The 22,274-nt window shown below is 38.4% G+C and overlaps 1 protein-coding gene across 1 annotated transcript; it reads right to left on the bottom strand.

Moving 5' to 3' along the window:
• Positions 1 to 5,243: 5,243 nt before the first annotated feature.
• rgs18 (regulator of G protein signaling 18) lies at positions 5,244 to 14,453 on the bottom strand. Its single transcript, XM_064338516.1, has 5 exons — positions 14,211 to 14,453; positions 11,733 to 11,837; positions 10,547 to 10,608; positions 7,495 to 7,661; positions 5,244 to 6,413 (listed from the first exon to the last, which is right to left on the bottom strand). The coding sequence occupies exons 1-5, from the start codon at positions 14,330 to 14,332 to the stop codon at positions 6,159 to 6,161; spliced, it is 711 nt and encodes a 236-aa protein (XP_064194586.1). The 5' UTR covers positions 14,333 to 14,453; the 3' UTR covers positions 5,244 to 6,158.
• Between the last annotated feature and the right edge of the window lie 7,821 nt (positions 14,454 to 22,274).

Genomic DNA, 22,274 nt, shown 5'->3' with positions numbered 1-22,274 from the left:
GCAGCAGGATGCCTTGTAACCCCTCCCACTCGCCCAAAGGGATCGCAGAGCTTCTCCACCCTAGCTCCCCAGTGGTGGAACGAACTCCCCATCCCTCTCCGAACCTCCCCCTCACTACCCATCTTCCGCTGTGGCCTGAAGACTCATCTCTTCAGACTATACCTAGACTAACCACCGCCACGCTGTATATTTCACCCTAAATCCCCCCCCCCCCCCCCTTTTTTCATGACACTTGATACATGTTGCCCCATCCCAGCACTTTTTGGTAAATTGTATTTGTCCTAATACTGTAGCTTATTCTTCTGCCTAGTTGGCTTTGCAGAAGTTAGGACTGAATAGTGTTCACTGTGTGAACTGAACTGTGTCCTTGGCTAGATAGCTGTACAAAATAAGTATTGCATCTTACTGAACCTGTGTTCAGCAGTTGTCTATGACCATGAAATGCACTTTTTGTACGTCGCTTTGGATAAAAGCATATGCCAAATAAATGTAATGTAATGTAGTATGGGTGTTTAGAGGTGTAAAATACCATATGTTGTATACTATGTTCTAGTGGAAGATGGGTGCTGAAAATAGTTTGCTTTTCCCTGACGTGTCACCCTCCCCCTCCCTCTGCTTTCCCCCCACTCTCCACTTCCTCTCCTTGCTCTCCCCTTGCCACATCAGTCAGCCATAAGTCTGTAAGATTGAAGAAAATAACTACATTAGCTATCTAATTTACTAATCCACTGATTGACGTTTACCCAACCTCTATCAATATGTCAAACACATCCCACAATTTCACATGCACATTTATTATTCAAAATCAGGCCTACTCCTTATGTATAAGTGTACTGAATAATATTGAATATATTTTGAGAATGTATTGAGAAGCTCTCCAATATAAAATCAGATCAGGTCTTTCATTGAACATGCTCTGATGTGGAGTTCAAGCTGTTTTCATAGTCATCCTCATAAATATTCACACAGACAAGTGATTTCTTCCTAGGCCGCCAAATTTTGAGTATTTTGTTTTGTCTTAGGCATTGCAAAATGTTTTTGTTATAAAACAGCAACTTTCTTAGATATAAAGCCTCAAGAACGTTTCTTGCTGGGACGTAACATTTTCAGCATGCATACTAAAAAAAGTTATGGTTTGTTTATGCAGGAAAAACAATGCTTGTTCTTTTATGCAAGCCTAACAAACTATACACATTTAGAAATGTAATACCATTGCTTAAAATGCTTTTCAGTAATCACTATAATAGCTTGTCATTAGCTGGAACTTACATTGTCCAGATCAAGTCCTTGCTGGTGCACGGTGGGTCCAATTGGCTATATTGAGGGACTGCTTGGCCATTACTCATCAGAGAAGCTTGTAGATGGCCTCATCTTGTTTCAGAGAGAGAGTCTATACAAACCGGACATAATGACATTCCTATGTACACAATACTTTTGCCATATGTGTAATGACAAAATGGACAGCAATGATAATTGGGATTAACAATTATTGTAGATTTTGTTCACTGGATCCTTGCTGGGATAAAGATACAGACTTGGATCTTTTTCATCAGTGGATTTCCAACAGGAATAGGTGAGGACCCCCAAGCTTGTTTTGCTACCCAACATTATAAAATATGGAACCACTGTCATCTTTAAAAAGTTTATAGAGATTGAACTGTGAGTTTAACACTCTTTAACACTTTCAAATGGTATATCCTGCGAGCAGATTGATAGAAAATGTCACTGTAAAAAATTGAATGAATGCAAATAAACCCTCACCAGCCTGAATACGAGCCAATGTGACTTAAGGGTTTACAACTGTCATTGTCTGCTTCATCAACGTGAGCATTCAGCATCCAGACACTGAGAAGGACTATTTTCCTCAAATTATCCAGAAAAATCATATTGGATTCTTAAGAATAATTACATTTTTTAATGGGGGGTTGCCCTCAAACACAAATATATTCAATGATATGACATGGTTGATATTAAATGTCTAAATATTTGCCTTTCCCCTGTGAATCTCACGACATACTGAGTATTACATGCTAAAAACATGGCGGTACTACTATTGCATTTGAATGAAGCCCATTATTTGGGACTATGAAACATTGCACTCCTGCAGTAGAATTAACTTGGCTCCACTGATTCCGGCCAAAGACCTCACGTATAATATCCAGAAACGCCTGCAGGCAGGGCAGGCAGAGGGTCTGATAATTGCTGGGGGAAATGTGAGAAGTTTTACTGCAAACACATTTTATTCTGCGGCCAAAAAAAATAGTCACAATGACCACCAGCAAGGTTCCAGCTGAATATCCTATAATGAGCTGTCAAAAGCCTTCTTGACAGAGGTTATGTCAAGTTTATGACAGAATTATGGAGGGCTTACAGCGTGTAGAAATAATATTGGAATCGAAAATGTCAGACAATTTGAATGCACACATACATACATGTGAGGTATGTGAGTGTATATTTTTGAACTTAAAAAATCATCTTATTTGGAACAGGTTTTGCAGCTTCTTGCTTTGTACATTGTCTTTCACCCTCTGTTAGCAAAAGAGGAACACTGACTATGTGGCAATAGCAGAAATGCATTTTACATGGTACGTATGCATAGTCAGACATTATCCTTTGTAGAGGCCCAAAAATGTTTCATGTGATTTCAGGAATAGGTTTTCATAGACCTCATTAACTTCTTGACATTTATGTTTAGTTGTGATGCCATGATGGGAGGGCTCAGAGTATACCAAAAGACAGCTGAAATCATTATCTGCGCAATATGAAATGGAAAAAATTGTTATAACGAATAAGTTGTGATAGTTGGAAAGTAAGCTAAATGGTAGTTTTGGTCTTCTTTTATAATTGGTAGTATATATTGAGTTTTTTCCGTAAATCAGATATGAGTCGTGTTGTGTTGTGTGTGCTGTTTTTTGGGGAAGAAACATACAGTATCTGATTTAAGATACCAAGAGGTTGACATGGGATACTGACTGGTCATCAGCAGACAAGAGGGAGGTAACTTATGAACAAAAGGAAAGAGTTTCATCATCCTTGCAATTAATGTAGAACTGAAAATTTTGAGAAAACAGAGAACTAACTCTCTCCTGATTGAAAATAATAGAAATAAAAGTAATGCAATGGCAGGCTATGTCAAAATAGACCCAATTTAATGTCAGCAAGCCAAACTCACTTCCATTTGTTTACTTATATTAATAAAAATGTTTTTTTGTTGTTGAAGTTTTCTATCATTTCCTTTCAGTCAATGAAATGAAGGGAATGTTTTCAGATATTACATCATTCATCTACTACGAATTGTTTAAACATCACCTGATTTTTGAGAAATGTAGGATGCTCTGCTTGTCAAGGCGTCTGATGTAAATGCATAATTAATGTTTTCCACAAAGCACTGTCTTGATCTGAAATAATGGCAGTGCATCAGGTTGCAGCTTGCACAAAAGTGGAGTTTTGACATTTGTTTTTATCATCTAGATAAGAGAAGAAGCTTAGAATTAATCAGTTTTTGCATGCACGTGCATACACACACATGCACAAATGCAGACAGCATGCATTCATGCACACACACACACACACACACACAATGAAATCTTTCTTTCAAAGAGCTAGCAAAGGGCTATCTAGCTGAGGAACTCAAGAGGCCATTTTCCTTCTTTATTGCACTTGGTCCCCTATGAGGTGCATTTGGATAATGTGCTTGTCTGAGATTCAGCAATGAATTCTGTGGCCTGAATGTAATTATAACTGCATTTCAGTGCCGACTGTAGCTGAGTGAACAAGGATTAATTAAGAATTTAAGGAATCCATATTACCTTCAGTGCCTAGAGTCTCACGGGACAGGACACACCATAGGTCAAAACATTGCCCAGGAAAAGGTCTGCTGATGGAAACATCCACCTAAACTGCAGAATAGTGGAACAGAACTGGCTAGCATACTGCATGTGCTTTAGAGGACCTACATGCCAGTCTTCAAAATTGCTGAAGGACATGGCAGACTAATATTTTTAACTAATATTTTTAAGTCTATGAGTTTGGGAGGTAAGATAAAACATGCAGGAAGGTCATCCAAAGAAGTATATTACCTGTTCATGGAAATGTTTAACAAACTCTTCTAAAGAAGAAATACTGAACTAATGCAACATTTGGCCTTTGATTGCATAATAGGGCAGGCTATTTCACCAGTCCAATCTAAAAGTACTGCAGCCAGAGAGGATCTACCAAATAAAAATATAAATTACAGGGAAAATAAATATCATACAAAATTGATTATCTAAACTTGTGGATCTTGCAACTCCTTGGCCCCAAACTGTGACTGAATTTGAATTGAAACGTTATCACAAAAAGTGCTTGTTTTAATAAACACATAAATAAATAGTAGATAGCGGCACCTCAAAGGAAGAAGGTTTGAATCCCAGCCGGGATTGTGGTGTTTGTGTGATGGTGTGCATGAATGTTGTATGTGCCCTGCGATGGATTGACAACCTATCCAGTGCGTATTCCCGCCTCTTACCCACTGCATGCTGGGATAGGCTCCAGCCACACCATCACCCCAACCCCCCCATAACCCTGACCAGGAATGAGCAGGCTAGATAATGGGTGGATGGATGGATGCATAAATAAATAAAATCACTCCAATGATTCAGACATAACCTCCCTGGCAGGATAGATCTAATTTCAACTCTTTCTGATTTAGTCATTATTCCACTACGGGATTACTTTTCCAAGGACAATGCTTTTGCTCAGTAAAACTTCATCAACAAGAACATCAAGCTCTCATTTAGCAACAGCTTCAGAAAATGTATTTTCCTCATTACTAAGCTTGTCCAACAGATTTCTCATTAGTAGTGTTGCTCTGTGTGTACTGAATTACACATTCACTAGCTAGCTGAGGAATCACTGGCAAGTCCAACGATGAATCCCAAACATAAATACATCTGTTCATGGTTCCTTATCCATCCTTACATCTGAATATAGGGATATAACAAGCTGAATAATTTAAGGTTAAACTTTTAAATGGTTAAAGTCTGTATTTGTATTTTCAATATTTTATTTCCCCCAAACAACTGAACAGCTTTTCCCTTTGTATCTGTGAAATTAACAAAAACTATTTTCTCAAATCCATGTTAAACTCAGAACATTAGCTGTAGGTCAAATGTAGTACTTTGGACCCATCTTACAATCCCCATTTCCTTCTGAAATGCAAGAAATTCTAGAAATAGAAAGTCTATAATTGCATTACAACATCATCTTTTGGAATAAGGTATGTTTTATTTTTGTCAAACATCATGGAGACGGATATAGCACAGGTTATTATTTTCAATATGCAAATTACAGTACGCTGAAACAGAATCAGTGGTTCGACCTTCAAAGAAATAACAGTTTTGTTATAAAACTAGGAGAGAGTCTGAAATATTGAAGCCACATCATGGGCTCAACTGCAAAAATATATTTCTCATTGTTAATAGCAAAAGGCCCCACAGTCCTTTGCAAACTACCAGCCCTGGGAGCTGGAACATTTCCTGCCTGCTATTAAATGACACAAATCAGAAATGCCAAGGATGCATCACTTTGTAATGCAGTTTTGGTTTCCCATATGTCTGAAAAGCTAATTAAGCTGTCAGTCACTCCCCAGTACAAATTAATTGAGGTGTGTAGAACAACGCTTCATTTCATTCTTATATATTTGATAATATCATATGTAGGAAAATGATTTTTAACAACAACAACAATAATAATACTAATAATCATAATAACAATAGCTTACATTTAACTGCATATCTGTTGGAATTGTTTGAAGGAAAATACATTTTCCAATGAAAAGAAAATATTTCCTCGTTTAAAGAAAATTAAATTCTATTTTAGACTTTATTTATGATTAAACATTAATACACAATAAATACAATTTACAATTAGAGAAAAAAAACACTTAGACGTGGTTAGAGGCCTGCGTAAATCATTAAATTAATCAAAGCGGAGCTACAAGTCTTAAAAAATGACATTAATATATTATTTGTCGTTTTAGTATTCACAACAATGCCCATTTCTCTCTTGCTTCTCAATTAAAGACACAATAATAAATAGCCAGGGAAGCTGTAAAAAGTTCACGTAAATGTCATGATTTACTGCGGCAGCAGCGGCACTGAGCAGACCTGGCGGGAGAGCTACAGCCAGACGCTGGAATCCCCTGCTGCTTCGCCGCGCTCGCTGAAGACGCACGACCGTGACCGTCTCCTGAACATGGTGCCTGGGGCCTTCCTGTTGGTGATGCGCAGGAACATGTCGGAGGCAAGGAATCTCGGGTAGCAGTCCTTTTTCATCAAGCTGTAGACTTTGCTCTGTGCTGCGTCGAAGCAGGACCGGGAGGGACGGAGGATGTTCTTCTGGATTGCCGCCTTGGTCGAATAATCGATGTTCACCTACAAGATGGTCGAAAGTGGTCAGGTCGGTAGCACCATGTGCTAACGTTATTTTAAAAACATATTTATTTATCTGACAGAGAGAGGATACCTTTTCAGATCACAAACGTAAACCTTTGTAGATGCATAGGTTCAGAAGCTTCTAAGACTCATTTAAGTTCATGTCTCCGACATTCAGGCAATCTACTTTTTCTCCCCTAATTCATATTTGAGAGCATGTGACATTTAGCCTTATTTAGTCTAGTTAAAATGCACCTCAGGCTGTTCTTTGAAACGCTGCGTATACTTGATATACTTGACTTACTATAGTTGAATTGATAGTTGAATTTAGTTTGAATTTTCAGATTAACCTTCATTTCAAGCTCCGTATAAGAATAAAAGAACTGGCAAGTAAAGTAAGACAAAAAAAAAAACATTTGGTTGTAAATATCCAGCACACACATAACATCGTGACCCCCCTGCTCAAAAAAGAGGTTAAATAAATACTTGATATATCCAGCCAAGCCATTCCCCAGGGTTTTATGTTTTATTCAGTGAACTGTGAAATTCTCAGGGAGCAATGCTTAGTACTTTGATCTCTAACCGAGGTGCTAGGGATGTGTATATGTTTTCCATCACTACTAAATTGTATATCACTCAAAATCACCACAGTAGACCCCACCTGCTTATCACTGACAATTTATAAACTAGTCATTTAAGAGAAATAGGGGAATGGATTTGCAATGGCTTTCATGAGTCGTCATTAAAATGTTCTGCTTTAGAATGACAGTGAATACAACAACTTGTTACTGTTCTCTAAAAAGGAAGAGAAAAACAAAAACAGTATTGGCAAAAAAAAAAAAAAAAAACATTATTGGCAACAAAAACAATGCTTTGGTTGCCAATAAGAAACAATATTTGCTTACTTTTAACACTGAGTCTTCCACTAAATGGGGTCAGCATGATCTATGTAATCAGCAGTATTTACATAATTAACAATGATTGAACACACACTGCAAGGCTTTGGAGGCTTAATTAATACTTTTTTCTTGGCTATGGAAGCTAGCCACTTTGAATTGTTTTGGAAGTTGAAGGTTCCTACCTCTTTTGGAGCATCAGAGTCAATGTACACAGCATAGATTTGCTTGGCTTTGGAAATCAGTTTGGTTTCAGAGCTGGTCCCCTTGTAGTCTTCGCAAGCCAACCAAAACTCAATATTCTCCTCACTGAACTCTGTTCTCAGGAACTGGGTGAATGTTTCCAGGCCACCTAGAAGGACAGAGAGACAAAGAAAAGTTGATGCACTTGACCCTTCCTTTGCTGAAAACAACTGGACAAACAACAACCTTTTTGAACTAAAACGAGAATGCATGTTACAGTAAATGCAGCATAAGACTGAGATTTAGCAAGAAATTGAAATAGATGTCATGACATGTCATGTAGATTTTTTGGAGGCGGAGACCTTGAATTTATTTTGTATCACTGAGGAGGAAGGGTGATGAAACCGAAGGTCTTCCCCTCCTAAACAATGTCAACTAACAACTTTACTGGAACAGTCTGACCATGCTATGTGATTTCATTAGCCTTGTGTCATTTGTATTTGTGGCCTGTTAGGTTTACTGCTTTCTGGCAAAAAGGCCAGTGGAGATACTCACTGGCCCCCAACCAAAACACATGTCCTGATGAAGCCTCAGGTCCCACGCTAAGAACCAAAGTGGGGTCTTAGAGAGGGTTTCTCTTTGGCAAACAGTATACCGATCTCTGGCCGATACAGGCTGCTGTCCAGCATATGATGACCACATTAGGTGTATTCAACTGTGTGTGAATGTTGGAAGTTGATCTATGATTGATTTGACCCGAACAGGGTTGCCACTAGGGATGGGTTAGAGTAATGGGTTGATCGATGACTCATCAGATGCGTGCCTACTCTTTTTATTTTCTCATACAAGACAATGCATATACAACATGTTGGAACTTGGCTTTGTTTATTAATTTATTATACAGTCTGTAAAAAAAGAAGAAACACATTAAAATAGAGGATATTTTTTCAACTAATATGAACAGAATAAAGCATATATATATATATAAACTCATGTTTTGATTGCAATTATGCTTTTTATAGGTAAGTTGTTGTACAAGCGAAATCATTTCCGAGGGGCTGAGCATTATGCAGTTTGAATGCTGTGCACAGAAGGAAATTCCACTCTGTCAATTATAATGCAAACATGCAAATTATTTCTGCAAATATCCCACACCCCATGTCACTTTGGAACAAAGATGTCATTCTAGTCCCTCAACTGGGTTACCTAATATTAAAGCTCAGTTTGGTTTTAAGTCAAAATGGTCTCACAGCATGTTTGTTATCACAGATAGCTAGCTAGCCAAGTATGGAATTATAGTCAATAACACATTAAACTTTATTTATCTAGTTAGATCGATGCGCTTTAATTTTAAATGGTGATTGAAATTCATAGGCACTACTTCATGGTCGGGCATATATGGAAAGAAATAATGCACACATCCCAGCCAATCAGAATTGAGTATTCAGCCAAGCCATTTTTAATTGGTTTTGTGGGTGTATAACATTTGTTAGTTGAGAAAAAAATGATTTGTATTATATCTCACATTGACTGTGTTTATTGACACAAGACGCTAAGCATTAAGATTTTATTTATGATGGAAAGACATGGGTACTGATGTGAAATGTGTGCGTTCACTTTCTATACAATAAGTGGTACCGCCAGGGTAAGATGCCTTCCGAAAATAGGTTCATCCCCATGCTATAGGACTCGATTTGAAATTGAGCACATTTTGCGATCACTTAATCTGTGAAATAACTGAAAATCATAATCCCTAGTTGCCAAAATTGTCTGAAATGCAAAAATACCAGTTGAGGGCCGTTCATGGTGCAAACATTGGCCACTGGTTGATGATTTTTTTTTTTTGAGGGAAGGTAATGTAGCATTACTGGATTATTGCTGATATATGACTGACAGTTGGCTGACAGGGGATATGAGCAATGTGCTAGCATTTGTCTCTTGTTCTGACGACCATCAGACATATCACCAATATTCCAAACTAGTCCAGTCAGGTTGAGTTTACAAGGGCAGGTCCCTACTGAATGCACTGGTCATTTCTCGAGAATTCACCTGCTGAGCCGTGTAAAACATGATCTAATTTCTAGACATATAACGTCGCATGAAGGCAAATCAGTGAATGCAGTCAGTTCAGATCATAACAAAAGCAGATGAGGTATGAAGCCACCACTGACATCTGCCCTGACTAATCAGTTATCATCTTTAGCAGTAGGTGTGCATTCAGTCATACTTTATACGAGTTGTAGGAACCTTCAGACATGTGTCTACCTACTGTCCTCAAGGTATGGCCAAGAACTGTCCCCGCTTATTGCACTACATTACACAGTCTGTCACAATGCTTGTCACAGTCCATATTATCACTGAACTATTGGCCTGATCTATGAGCAAGAAGAAAAATAGAATCATTTTTTCATGCTCAGCTAATAATGTTTTGTAGGTTTTGGTTACCAAGGAGGTATTAAATTAAAAGCATACAGACTGTGATTGTATATAAGAGGCCTAAACACGCATCACTAGAATAGAAGTGTGCCATCGATATTTTGGTGAAGGGTGCTGAATAAAGTCAGGGGTTCAAGCAAAATTTCAAGGTGAAGGCAATATTTCATAGGGCTTTATGTCTTACAGTATGTTTTGACTTTCCCAAAAAATATCTTTTTGATAAGCTGTACCTCAAAAATAAAACTCTGTCACCCTCCTGAATTCCATTTATTTTAAATTGGTATTCATTGAAATTATGCTTTTTTTGTGCTCACACATGACATCACTTAATGTTTTATTATAGATCGCACATTAAACCTTTACTGTTCTTTTGCAAGACTGCCTGAGTGGGAATCAAAATATTGTCTCTGTGACAATGGTAAAAAAAAAGAAATTCACTCTGGCATATATAGAAACTATATAATGGCATACATCAAAATGGCCTTTCATCTTGTGAACAGAAGTAATTATAAGGTCCATAGACTAACATATCTGAATGTCACGGTAGTGACATATCATGCATAAGGTTAAATAACTAGCATATAGGATGCAGAGTTTCAATATGTAAAGAAATCTAACCTGAATGACTTAGTAGTTCTTCAAAGGAGTCACTCCATCTCAATGCCTCTTCTGGTGGGATACTGAAAAATGCATATTGATGAAACCATGAATACATTTTTACCCCAAGCAACATCACTTTCCACCACAATAACAGGCAAATTTTCCTTTGTATTGCTGGTACTGTTTATTGGCAGGGACCATTTCTTTCATCATTCTATTGCAACTGCGGGCATTTTTGTAGGAATATTAAATCATGCTGCCTCTTTGTTACGATCTTATATTTTTTCCATAATGCTTTGCTGTCTGAAATTACAGTGCTTACGTTTTTTTTTAAAGCATAGTAATCTTGCAAATAGGCAGTATAGGGTGCCTGTTCAAAATAAATAGATAAATAAAATAAAGTAAAATTAAAAGATTGCTTCCAGTCCAGTTCTTTTTTAAATGCCATTGTATAATTGCCTGGCATTAATTCTTAAACACGCATGAATGTATTTAGACCATGGCAGGGACTACCAGACTGTATGAAATACGTACTGAATCTCAAATCTTGGGGACGACTTTACTGCATACGGCAAACCTAATTCTGAATTCTGCATAGGTATATGTATATACTGTATCGCCACACCAGCTCTGCTTTCTAGACATTTGTATTACTGCAATTAATTCCCTTATAAAAGGATAATGGATGATGAGAGGCTGCAAACAAGTTGGAACAGATGGTTCAACCTGAGTTTACATTGCTAAAAGTGCCAATTGAATGAGCAAGGAAATACAATTTGCAGCTTCTGGCAATATTTTCAGGACAGTTTACAACGCCAGAAAAAAGCTGAGTTATTTCATAAAATAAAGGAACATTGCATTCAAAATCAAAACAGGGAAAAGGGAGATGAATAGCCCAGTTTGCAAAGGTTTCCAATGACAACAGCAGATTCCAGGGTGCAATTCATCAAGAGCTCTGTCACAAAAACTAGTTCAAAAACATATGTAATTTAAGCTGTTCAGAATTTTGTCACATGTCACCATAGCAACAAAGTGTGTCACTAAAATAACTGATTTTGTGTGATCCTGTTTACAAAGTAACAGAAGCTTTCAGCCACTTTGAGTTTTTTTTTTTTTTTTTAATGCCGATGTGTGGTGACACAATGCTTCAGATTTTCAGTTTTACATTTTCAGACACTTCTGTGAATTTTGGGGACGAGCTTACTTGGTGGTCTTGGCAGCAGGTTTTTTTTCAGGGCTGACGTTCTCGTGGGACCCTGACCGGGTCATCAGAAGACTCAGTCTGCTTTTCTTCTCCTTGGCTTTTAACCTGTAGGGAACATTTCATTGACTTAATACTTATGACAACTAAATACACAGCACCTGAGCAAAGTAGTGCAAGTTGTCCAGCACAACCTTGTCCTTGATTGCCAAAAAGTACAATGCCACCCATAATATTTACACAACCTTGAATACATTGTAATAATAATTAATATTTGAACTGGCATATTGTACAAATTACGTTATTGATACTGTCCCAGAGTAATTATGTACCATTTAAGACATTATTTTGCTACAGTGGTCATACAGTGGTTCTTATGCTTTTCCTTGGAAAGCTGCAGTGAAGGGCTTTTTTTGTTTGCAACTTAGAATCAGAAACCAATTCAGACCAAATAAACCAAGAGAAATCAGGTAACTTCGCAATCAAAGTACTTTAATTCAGCAATTAAGTGCTGAGTAATTACAAAAAACTGCACACCTAGAGGGTCTCCATGAGCAAGAGTGAATTGCTAAGTGCTAATGTGTCAAATAGCCGCTGTACGGGAGCCTGCAGCGGGTGTTGGATAAAGGTTAAACATTTTAGTGAGATAGCAGTAGGTCTAGGGGGGCTTGAGATGACATTTTGGAACCCATGTGATAGAGAACTCAACCTATCAAAATGAGATGACTTTTCTGATAAACAACCATTAAAAACATTATAAAATTTTTTTTTTTTTTTTAATCGATATCTCCAGGGCCAGCGCTAGCCTGTTTGTGAAACTCAGTGGGACATTTTTTGAGTTCCTTACCCCACAGAAACCGAACTGCCCACCCACCAACCAACATGTCGTTTTAACAATTCACTCATTAATTATACCAGATTATTGTTTTCCTTGTCACTGTGATACAAACTGGTTTTAACAGTATACCTGCACTGTCTAGCAGTAGCCTAAAGCTAGCTTTTAATTCACTTACAAAATGGTGAATGTAAATGCCATTATAATATAAATAACATATAGACACACACACACACACACACATATATATATATATATATAATACGAATAACAAACAGATACATAAACATGGTGCATGAAAAAGTCATTACATACATGATTGAATGATCAGACTACCTCTGTAATTTGTATTGAAGAGTGCTGTTTGGTGCAATGTCAATTTCGTCTTGTGATATGTTTTGGCTTCATGGTCAGGTTCTACCAAACTGGCTTCCACAATCAGATCTATCAGCGATAATAGTGAGAGCTCTCTGGGTCTATACATTTCTGTGGAGCCTGTCATTTTTATGTCTGTATGCACAAATAACCAATGAAAAAAGCATATTTGGAAGTTGGCTTGTTCATTTGAAGAAAAAAAAAACAGATGACTAAGGCGATTAATACATTTGGGGTATGAGTCATAGGCCCCAGAGCAATCACAGGCCCACCAAGCAGAGCATGGTGAGTTTATAGACCAGCCCTGCAGAACTGCTACATGAAACTGCTCTCTGTCTCTACACAATCGCATGACTTGAAGGTCAAGAAACCAGAATGTTAGGCGTACAGAGAGAAAAGGGCAGTGGGAGTGACCATGTGGTCGATTCTCTGGCGCGAGCCTGCTCGTGTGTGATGAGCTAGTCTCTAGGTGTCAACCGCATGGCCTCCGCAGCGCATCCTTTTTGCAGAAAAGGAACAGGCTAATACCGGTTTTCCGCTTGCGTCACGTCAGACGGTGTTCTTAGCGGATTCTCGCAAATGCCACATTTCAAGACCACAACAGTTTATACAAGAATTATAAGCAGCTCCCAATATAGTGCAGTGCACTTGCATGCCTATGATTGCCGTAATTATGTGACAAAACTGACAAGCTGACAAACTTCGCCATGCTGAGCAAAATGGACGTGATGCATTTCCACGTAACATCTATTATTTCAAATGAGTCACCTTGAAGCTCCCTTTGCCTCAGCTTTACTGAAAAGGCTTTGTGAAACAAGACAATCAAAATTATGCCCTCTCATTCTAATGTTTAAATGCCAAAATCCCAGCTTGGTATATAAGACTTGATGTTTCTATCACAACCGTAATCCACTGCACAGTCATCGTGGAAAACAAAAGAAAATCTACCGATCACTTTCCGTACAAACCACGATCAGGGCTGAGTCATGGCTGAACCTTCATTCACAAGGTTATTTCATAGCTACACGATAGTCAACATGAGATCTTCAAAATGTTTGGTTTTTCACAGAATTTCTAGCATAAATTGATGTAAACTTAGCATACAACCAGGGCCAACTCAGACTGACTTGTGCAATACAATAAAAAGGAAGTTCCGTGGCTGTTACAAAATACTTTGTTATTTAGTTTATTATTTATTTACTGCCATTGACCATCCCCAGTTTCTTCCAAATAAAAGTTGTAGACACAAAGAGCATGGTCTTTGAACCTACCTAGATTTATTTTCGTTGTCTCCCGTGACTCTTAAATCATCCGGACCGAGCATTTTGAAATATGCTTCCTCCTTTGGAGCTGAAAAGTTCAATTGAGGAAATAGAAAAACAAATGTCTGCATGGTCCTCCTTCTACTTTTGCATATGTTAAAAACTAGACTCCACACGGGATTGCGTTGCTTCTTCGTCAACAAATGAGAGAACTCTGCTTATAAATCATCTGGCTTGCTGTTTCCCCTGACATTTACCACAACTTCCTGCATTAGAAAACTTTACCTCATTTACTGAATTTGCGTTTGCGAAATTCCAATCACCTCTACATTTCTTCTGAAAACTGACATGAAGGTGTTTTACTGTTTGCTTTACAGTTTTGCCTCACTTTAAACCTGAATGCTGTTCTACTGTATTGCATAGAATAATGTCTTGAATAGAAACCAAACTTTAAGTTATTATAGATGCTGGTGTACCACATTTTACTGTGATATTGCTGTGTATTCAGTTATACACACCAATTTCCAGCACAGAATACCTATGCTATTTTTTTTCCAGTGCTGTTCTTGGATGGTACTCTCAAAGTTTGCCATTTAAGAAGTGCCAAAGGTTAGCCAATAAAAGCCATGGCAAACTGATATTTTAAGCTCACTGAAATAAATGTCATTCCCCTTTATGTTTGGATGACTGGGGGCAGAGGGGGTTAGGGGCCATATGTCAGCAAATGTAGTCATATCTTCCTAATACCCAGCAATTCATTTTTGTCCCCTGTAGGGGACATGAATCTCTATTCCCAAGAACCATATTCTCTACTATGCCTAAAAGTACACTACAAAGGGAATTCAATAAAAATAAAATAAAAAATATTTTTGAAAATAAATTAACTGGAACATCCAAAATGTTTTATCTCAAAAAAGTTTAATACTTTAAACTTTTTTTTTTCTTTCTGCCAAGAATATGTGTCTGTAAACTCAAAATCCAACAGTGCTTCTGACGACTGAAAACATGACAGTTTAACCATATCAGAGACGGTAATCAAGAATATCTATCTGTGCGAAACAGTGAGAGACATGGCAGGCACATTAGCACAAGGAATAATGAATAACAAAAATCAATACTTCAAGGCCAGAACCAGAACAGTTCCCAGAGCATTAAAAGCTTAATGGATGCAGAAAAATACACTCTGACACCGCAGTCGAGGAGGATAAATATGGCTTCAGGCGGCCAGAAACAAATGGGGAAACCCTTGTTTAAAGAACAAAACAAATATAATAGCAGCGCAGACATGCAGTGATAGTGACAAGTCTGGTATGTTTTGTTAAATACATTACCCTCTAGCTGCCTGTTCAGCTCTAACTATTGCGCCAAACTAAAATAATTATGACTGGTATGGGGCCTGGGGGTCATCCTAAAGCACACCCGAGAACCACCAAAATGTGTTGCTTTGGCTTGATGCTTCAACAAACACAACAAGTAGAAATGGATACTTCTCCAAGCTGCTGTGAAAGCAGCAAAGTTTGTCTCCAATTGTTTTGCTTTTCTAAATCCTATATAGGCTGATGGAAATCAGCCTATATAGGATGCAGGGGAAGTTTAAATAGAGTTGTGATAGATAATTCCACCCAAGCTCACATTTTTATAAACACATATTCAATTGAGAAAATAAATAATAATTCAATGAGTGAGGAAGCATGATTTGAAGCTTACAGAAGAATTCAGGACATTGTTCAATGTGAGCTTGAAATATAACAGTGCAAGGACTTACTTACTGTAAAATAGCTAACATTACATTCAAAATCCAAACTGTTAGTGTTGATAGTCTCTTAATAACTTGTGCAACTTGGTTGTTGTATATTTTCTCAAGAACAGTCCTTTCATGATTTCCCCCCCTTAAACTGAAGAATACAATGCAGGCTTGCCACCTTGCTTTGTCTTTGAACTCTTCATTTTCCAAGCAAGGAACAATCTAAATGACCAGGTGTCCTCATTTTCCACAGTTAGGACCTCACTAATTCCATTGGTCAGTCTGTAATTTAATCTTTGAAAAAATGTAATTACTGAATGAATAATTACCCATATAGCACATTAGCGAAAGTGAGAGCAGTATTTGATCTGACTGATTAAAAGCCTTTGGGTTGTGTATATAGGGCATTTGTTCTTACATCATGGCTTTTGTTGACATATTTCTGGCATAGTGGCTTAAGAGACAAGTAATCCCTCAACAGAAAATAAGTGTCTAATTAAATACAATTAGCAGCTTGGTAAAACTTCTGCAAACAAGCTTCTCAATATCCAAGGGGGTGTCCATTCCTAATTTAACTTTACTCTGCTCAAGGGTCAGGCTGTAAATAGACAGAGTCTTTATCAATCGTGTTACTAATCCTCCAACTCATTTTAATTAGTCTCTGCTGATCAAAATGCAGTGGCTAGAGATGTGCCTCAAGAAAAGTTAGAGAAAAACTCATGATCCTATTTGAAAATGATGAATATTGCTTATATGCACTCACTAGTGCTGTAATGTGCATTAGCCACTGGCAAGCAATGTCTATAAATCTACCATCAGCTCTATCCAAATTGAGCATTGTGAATGTGGCCATTTTGCCAAAAGGAATAAGCAGTTAAGCAGATGCACAGTTATCAATATCATTTAAAAAAAAAATCAATTTGTTTTTCAGTATCTTCACGCATTATAATTCTTATTTTGCATTTTATATATCTTTTATTCCCCCAATATTGGTTCATTTTTTACTTTTAACTCCCTCTGGAAAATATTGTTCTGTGCATTGGGTAACAGAAAATGGCATTTTAAGAAGTGAAGATTGATTGGTATCTTATTACAACTGTCTTGTCATTTTTTTTCTTTGTTTTCGGATGACATTTTATGTTATTAATGGCATTTATACGCACCGGTGAAGTTATAGTTATGAAAGAGTAAGCCCTGTGGACGTTTTCAAATTGAGGTCTCTGAAACAATGTATCTGTGACCTTTGCATATATGAAGAAGACCTGGGATTAGGACAATGCTTTCACAACTTTCCCTTTTTATTTGAACTGCTTGTCTTTTCATAAATTAATCGGCAGTCAGGAGACCAATGAACCAGTCACCTGTCAATAAGATCTTCTCGACTGTGGATCAGTACTTAGTGAGACTGATGCAAAAGGAAGAAAAAAACCCCTCCTGCATTTGCAAATGAGGACAATTTTTTCTTTTGGGAAAGACTTGAATGACCTTAGAACAGGGATGGTGAACTCCATGTCTGGATATAACAAGTGCAGGTGTTTTTTTGCAGCAAGTATAACCTGTAAAAATTCATCAAAAAAACTACAAAAAAAAACATTTTTTTAGAGTTTATAATTAAAGGTTATGTAATTACAAAATATGCAAATGTAAACATCACTTACGCAGTTACTGCTGTTGACTTAATATTCTACGAAATAACACCATCGATTGAACATCTTGGAATCCCCTCCTGTTCAGTTTGAGTCCACGACAGTCTGTAGGGACCAGACTTCCCATTGAAATCTAATAGTAGTAAAATTATTATTTTTTTAAGTCAGTGAAATGCTTTTTTTTAGCTATGTTGTATGATAAAGACTTTATGATGAGAATTAAGTCCTGCCAGGCTTCATGTATATTGACTTCTTAGGCGGTAACATAGCCATAATGTCGTAACTCAAGGTCAAACACCGCACAGACAAATAATGTTCCCTCTTGATAAATACTAGTTCCATCATTCAACCCCAAGTACATACAAACATTGTTTGTGTGCAGTGAATTTAGGCATCATTTTTGCACGTGACATTACATTACAGGCATTTGGCAGACGCTCTTATCCAGAGCGACGTACAACAAAGTGTATAACCATAATCAGGAACAAGTATGACGAAACCCCTAGAGAGAAGTACCGGTCCAAGTGCAGGGAACAACCGCATAGTTCAACTTGGACCCTGAAGGTTAAACTGATTAACACTAACAACGAGAACGGCAACAACGCAGTCTATGGAAAAAATACAAGTAGTAGTTAAGACAGTTCATGCACCTAAGTCACCTACGAAACAGCTGCCTAGTTACAACCCTAAGCTTACAGTCATTTACAGGGGGGTAGGGAGGGATGGGGAGAGGTGCAGCCTGAAGAGGTGAGTCTTCAGTCGACGTTTGAAATGGGTCAGTGTCTCAGCTGTTGTGACCTCCACAGGGAGGTCATTCCACCATCGTGGGGCCAGAACAGACAGGAGACGTGTTCTGGAAGTGCAGGTGCGAAGAGGGGGAGGTGCTAGGCGTCCTGAGGTAGCAGAACGGAGGGATCTGGCTGGCATGTAGGGTTTGAATATCTTGTGGAGGTATGCTGGGGCTGATCCCTTGACTGCCTGGTATGCTAGGACCAATGTTTTAAATTTGATGCGAGCTATAACAGGCAGCCAGTGGAGGGTAGTGAGCAGGGGAGTTACGTGGAAGTGTCTGGGGAGGTTGAAGACCAGACGAGCCGCAGCATTCTGAATGAGTTGCAGGGGTCTGGTGGCAGATGCCGGTAGTCCAGCCAGAAGAGAGTTGCGGTAGTCCAGGCGGGATAGAACCATTGCTTGGACCAGGAGCTGGGTTGAGTAGGTGGTGAGAAAGGGGCGGATTCTGCGGATGTTGTACAGGAAAAATCTGCATGCCCGGCTTACTGCTGCAATGTTCTTGGAGAGGGACAGCCTGTTGTCCATCACCACTCCGAGATTCTTGGCGCAGGGTGATGATGTCACTACGGTGTCCCCTAGGGAAATGGAAAAGTCGAGGAGGGGAGAGGATAGAGCAGGAATAAAGATTAGCTCCATCTTTCCCGGGTTGAGCTTCAGGTGGTGATTGTCCATCCAGCTCTGAATGTCCCTCAGGCAAGCGGAGATGCGGGCAGGGACCTGTGTGTCCGATGGGGAGAAGGAGAGAAAGAGTTGCGTGTCGTCGGCAACGTGAGCATTGTTGATCTCAATCGTAATTCTTTCTGTTAAACTGGAATATGAAAAATTGGTATGTTTGAGGATTTGATTTTTGTTTTTTCACAACTAGTTTTATTTAACTTGCTAAATTAAGTGGCACCTATGCTCACTAGCTAGGCAACTAAGTAATATCAATGCATTTTGTTCTTTTTCGTGCCAGAACATTACTAGCCAGTTCATTCAAGCCACAAAGTTAAATTTATTTACTGGTGGCTAGACTATGCACTGATGGAGGTTATGTTGACTATTGCAGTATATAATAACTGTTCTAGACAAATGTATTGGTTTGCTAGTTTGTTAGATTTTATTTTATGTTTTAATGAACTCATTGCATTGTCCAATATTGTAGCATTAGTACATCTTGCACCACACTGTTTTTGACTTGGTAATGCAGCCATTGTCAAGCCTTGTCAGGTCTCTCAAATATGAGGCAAATTACCAGTACTTTTAAAGCTAAAGAATATTTATTCACAGCAGCCATTCTTATTTCTTGGAGCAGGAGTACATTTCCGCAGTCCTTACAATTCCTGTTCACTTGAGTAAATTTTCACTGAGAAGCTTTATCCGTACTGCACAGGTGTCTGTCAGACATGGTCTATAAATGCATTTGATGATCTCCGGAATTCTTACAGAGCTTGCAGAAGGCATGCAAATTTTAAAAAGCACATCGGTGTAAATGCACGATTACGTCCACCGGGTCAAATATGGACTGAGTATGCGATAGATGAAGGCCCTCATCTTCAAATAGCAAAGTGCAACCAAAAAGTGAGATAAATTAGGGCAGTTCCACGACATTATCAATATTCACCAATACCAATTCACACATAGATTAACCCAATTGTAAGAACCTGTATACAAGGACTTAAGACCTGTCTTCCGCTGCCATTCAAGAGCTTTCAATCAAATGTGACTATAATGTCAGGCCATGTAAATAATTGGGTCAATTAAATGATTTCAAGCAGAATCAGATATCATTTTCCTTGCTCTGTCTTAGAATATTGTGTTACTGGTTGCATTACATACACTTTATTTTTTATAAATTACCATAGTAATATTGCTTGCAGTCATGTTGCTATGGTGACAACATGCCTGTGGCTGCTCAGCTTGTACGGTAAACAGTGATATAACCAAAATTAAATTAATTTCCTTTTTTCCTTCTCTCCTGTTTCTTTCCTTTACTCCAAATTTTCCCTTCAGCCGAGTGGCAAAAGTGGTGTATTGGAGGGCAGCAACTCTTGTGCAGATGGCCGAGGCTGACGGCAAGTATCGCACTGACCAGAGGAGTCACTCTTGCACTGCAGAGGGAATCCCTGTGGGAGCCTTGTTCAGCACGGACACAGTCTCAGCAATGTAGAGTAGATCACTACACTAAGTGCCTCAGCTGTATTTCTTGAGACAGCTGTGTTTCAGCTGTGTTTCTTTCAGAGCCTATTCCACTGTGGAATATCTATCATATTGTAAAATCTGAATTTTTTTTTTTTAAACCAGATTTTGAATATTTTGAATTGACTGATTTAAAAAAAAAATGTGTCTGTACAGGAGTCCTTCAGACATAGTGTTCAGTATGACGTGATTCGGCATGGTGAGTGAAATTAGGAAACCGCCCAGTTCTCATCGTGATGTAGTGGAAACAGGGCAGACAGGAAGTCGCTCTGCGAATCAACCAATGGCTTTCAGTGTGCGGCTTTCTCATTTCCCCTTTTCTTAGGTGTCCCTCTCAATGCTGTAAAAAAAAAAAAAAACACTGTGCTCTCAAATCTATCATGCTGTGTATATTTATATTGCTGTAAATGAAAAAAAGATTGGAAAAAATGTGTCCATTTGTCACATCTTTTCATTATGCCTAAAACAGATTGATTGCCATCCATCGTGTCATGTGTGATCTTCCATCCATATACTGGTCACAAGATAAACTCTCCTGCTTGTGCTATATCGAAGAAATATGTTTAGCTGACTGTACTTCAGTTTGCTGAGATCCACATTTGCAAGAATCCCCTGAACAATGGGTACAAATATATTCGTCATGGCAGCTCGAAATGTAAAAAAATTTACACAACTGTGTACTATAAGCTGATGGATTCAGAACCTCACTAATTTTTTTTTAATTTAGGTAATTTTAATGAAATGTTTTAGTATTTTTTACAGAACTTTCCACATTTAAAGGTGTGGTTAATCTGATATCAGTAGATATTCAACAGAACTGTGTCTACCCAGATTGCTTTATTAAATTTCAGCTTCGCCAGCATTTTCAATTGTCAAGTCATGAGAAACCAAGCACTGAAACTACCTTTGCTGTCTGCCAGAGCGAGCAGAACTCTGTTACTGTACGCTTACTATACGTCTGGGATCTCCCTTTTCAAAGCTCATCAGAAAACCGTTAGATTCCAGGAAATGCATTTGAAATGCTTCTCAAACGCTGAAACCAGAGGCCGTGGGTGGTTCGTTTAACCTCGTGACTGCCGGCATTGTTAACATGCAGATGGCTGACATCGGCAGGTAACCTCTCTCTCTCTCTTTCTCGCTGGCCCATTTCCTATTTTACAACCTCAAAATAACAGCGTTCAACAAAGAAACCACACAAAGGCCATGGAGTTTGTTGTAGAGCCCAGAATCTAGTGCTGGATAAAAATCTTCCGGGGAAACCAAGAGAGCAAAGAGTATGTATCCCATAATTCCCAAAAATTGACCCAAAAACATCAAACCGTATTTTTGCTATCTTGCTATTTCTACCATCTTAAAAATAGTACTATAAAAAATAAAGATTGATTTACTGTGCTGTTCTTCATCCCTTAACATCCAGACAGCTGGTATGAGTGTCAAGTGATTTGTATGGTAAAAGATGTCGGCTGGCTGGAGGGTTCACGCTTCGTGGCAGGGAGTTCGTGACTCGCTGAAAGGTGCTACAGATACCTTCCAGCAGCTGTCGCATTTCATGAACCTCATCTGTACCATGAAGGGAAGAAAAATCACCATCAAGTCTCAATTTTGGTTCATAACGCCCAAGGGATTTCTGGGACTTATGGGACCTCCGGTATGTGTGAAAGCGAGAAATCCCATGTTGAAAAATGTGCCACTGTACTGGTGCTGAAATCTAAC

This window comes from Anguilla rostrata, chromosome 6 (assembly GCF_018555375.3).
Source record: "Anguilla rostrata isolate EN2019 chromosome 6, ASM1855537v3, whole genome shotgun sequence".
Classification (NCBI taxonomy): Eukaryota; Metazoa; Chordata; class Actinopteri; order Anguilliformes; family Anguillidae; genus Anguilla; species Anguilla rostrata.
The sequence above is the reverse complement of the archived record's forward strand: the minus strand, read 5'-3'. Positions and strand labels throughout refer to the sequence as shown.

Bases quoted from the DNA above. Each gene is read 5' to 3' on its own strand.
- rgs18 (XM_064338516.1), bottom strand. From the start codon at position 14,332: ATGCAGACATTTGTTTTTCTATTTCCTCAATTGAACTTTTCAGCTCCA. The intron at 11,838-14,210 runs GTAGGTTCAAAG...TGTTCCCTACAG, and splicing joins GACAACGAAAATAAATCTAG to GTTAAAAGCCAAGGAGAAGA. The intron at 10,609-11,732 runs GTAAGCTCGTCC...TGCATTTTTCAG, and splicing joins CCTGCTGCCAAGACCACCAA to TATCCCACCAGAAGAGGCAT.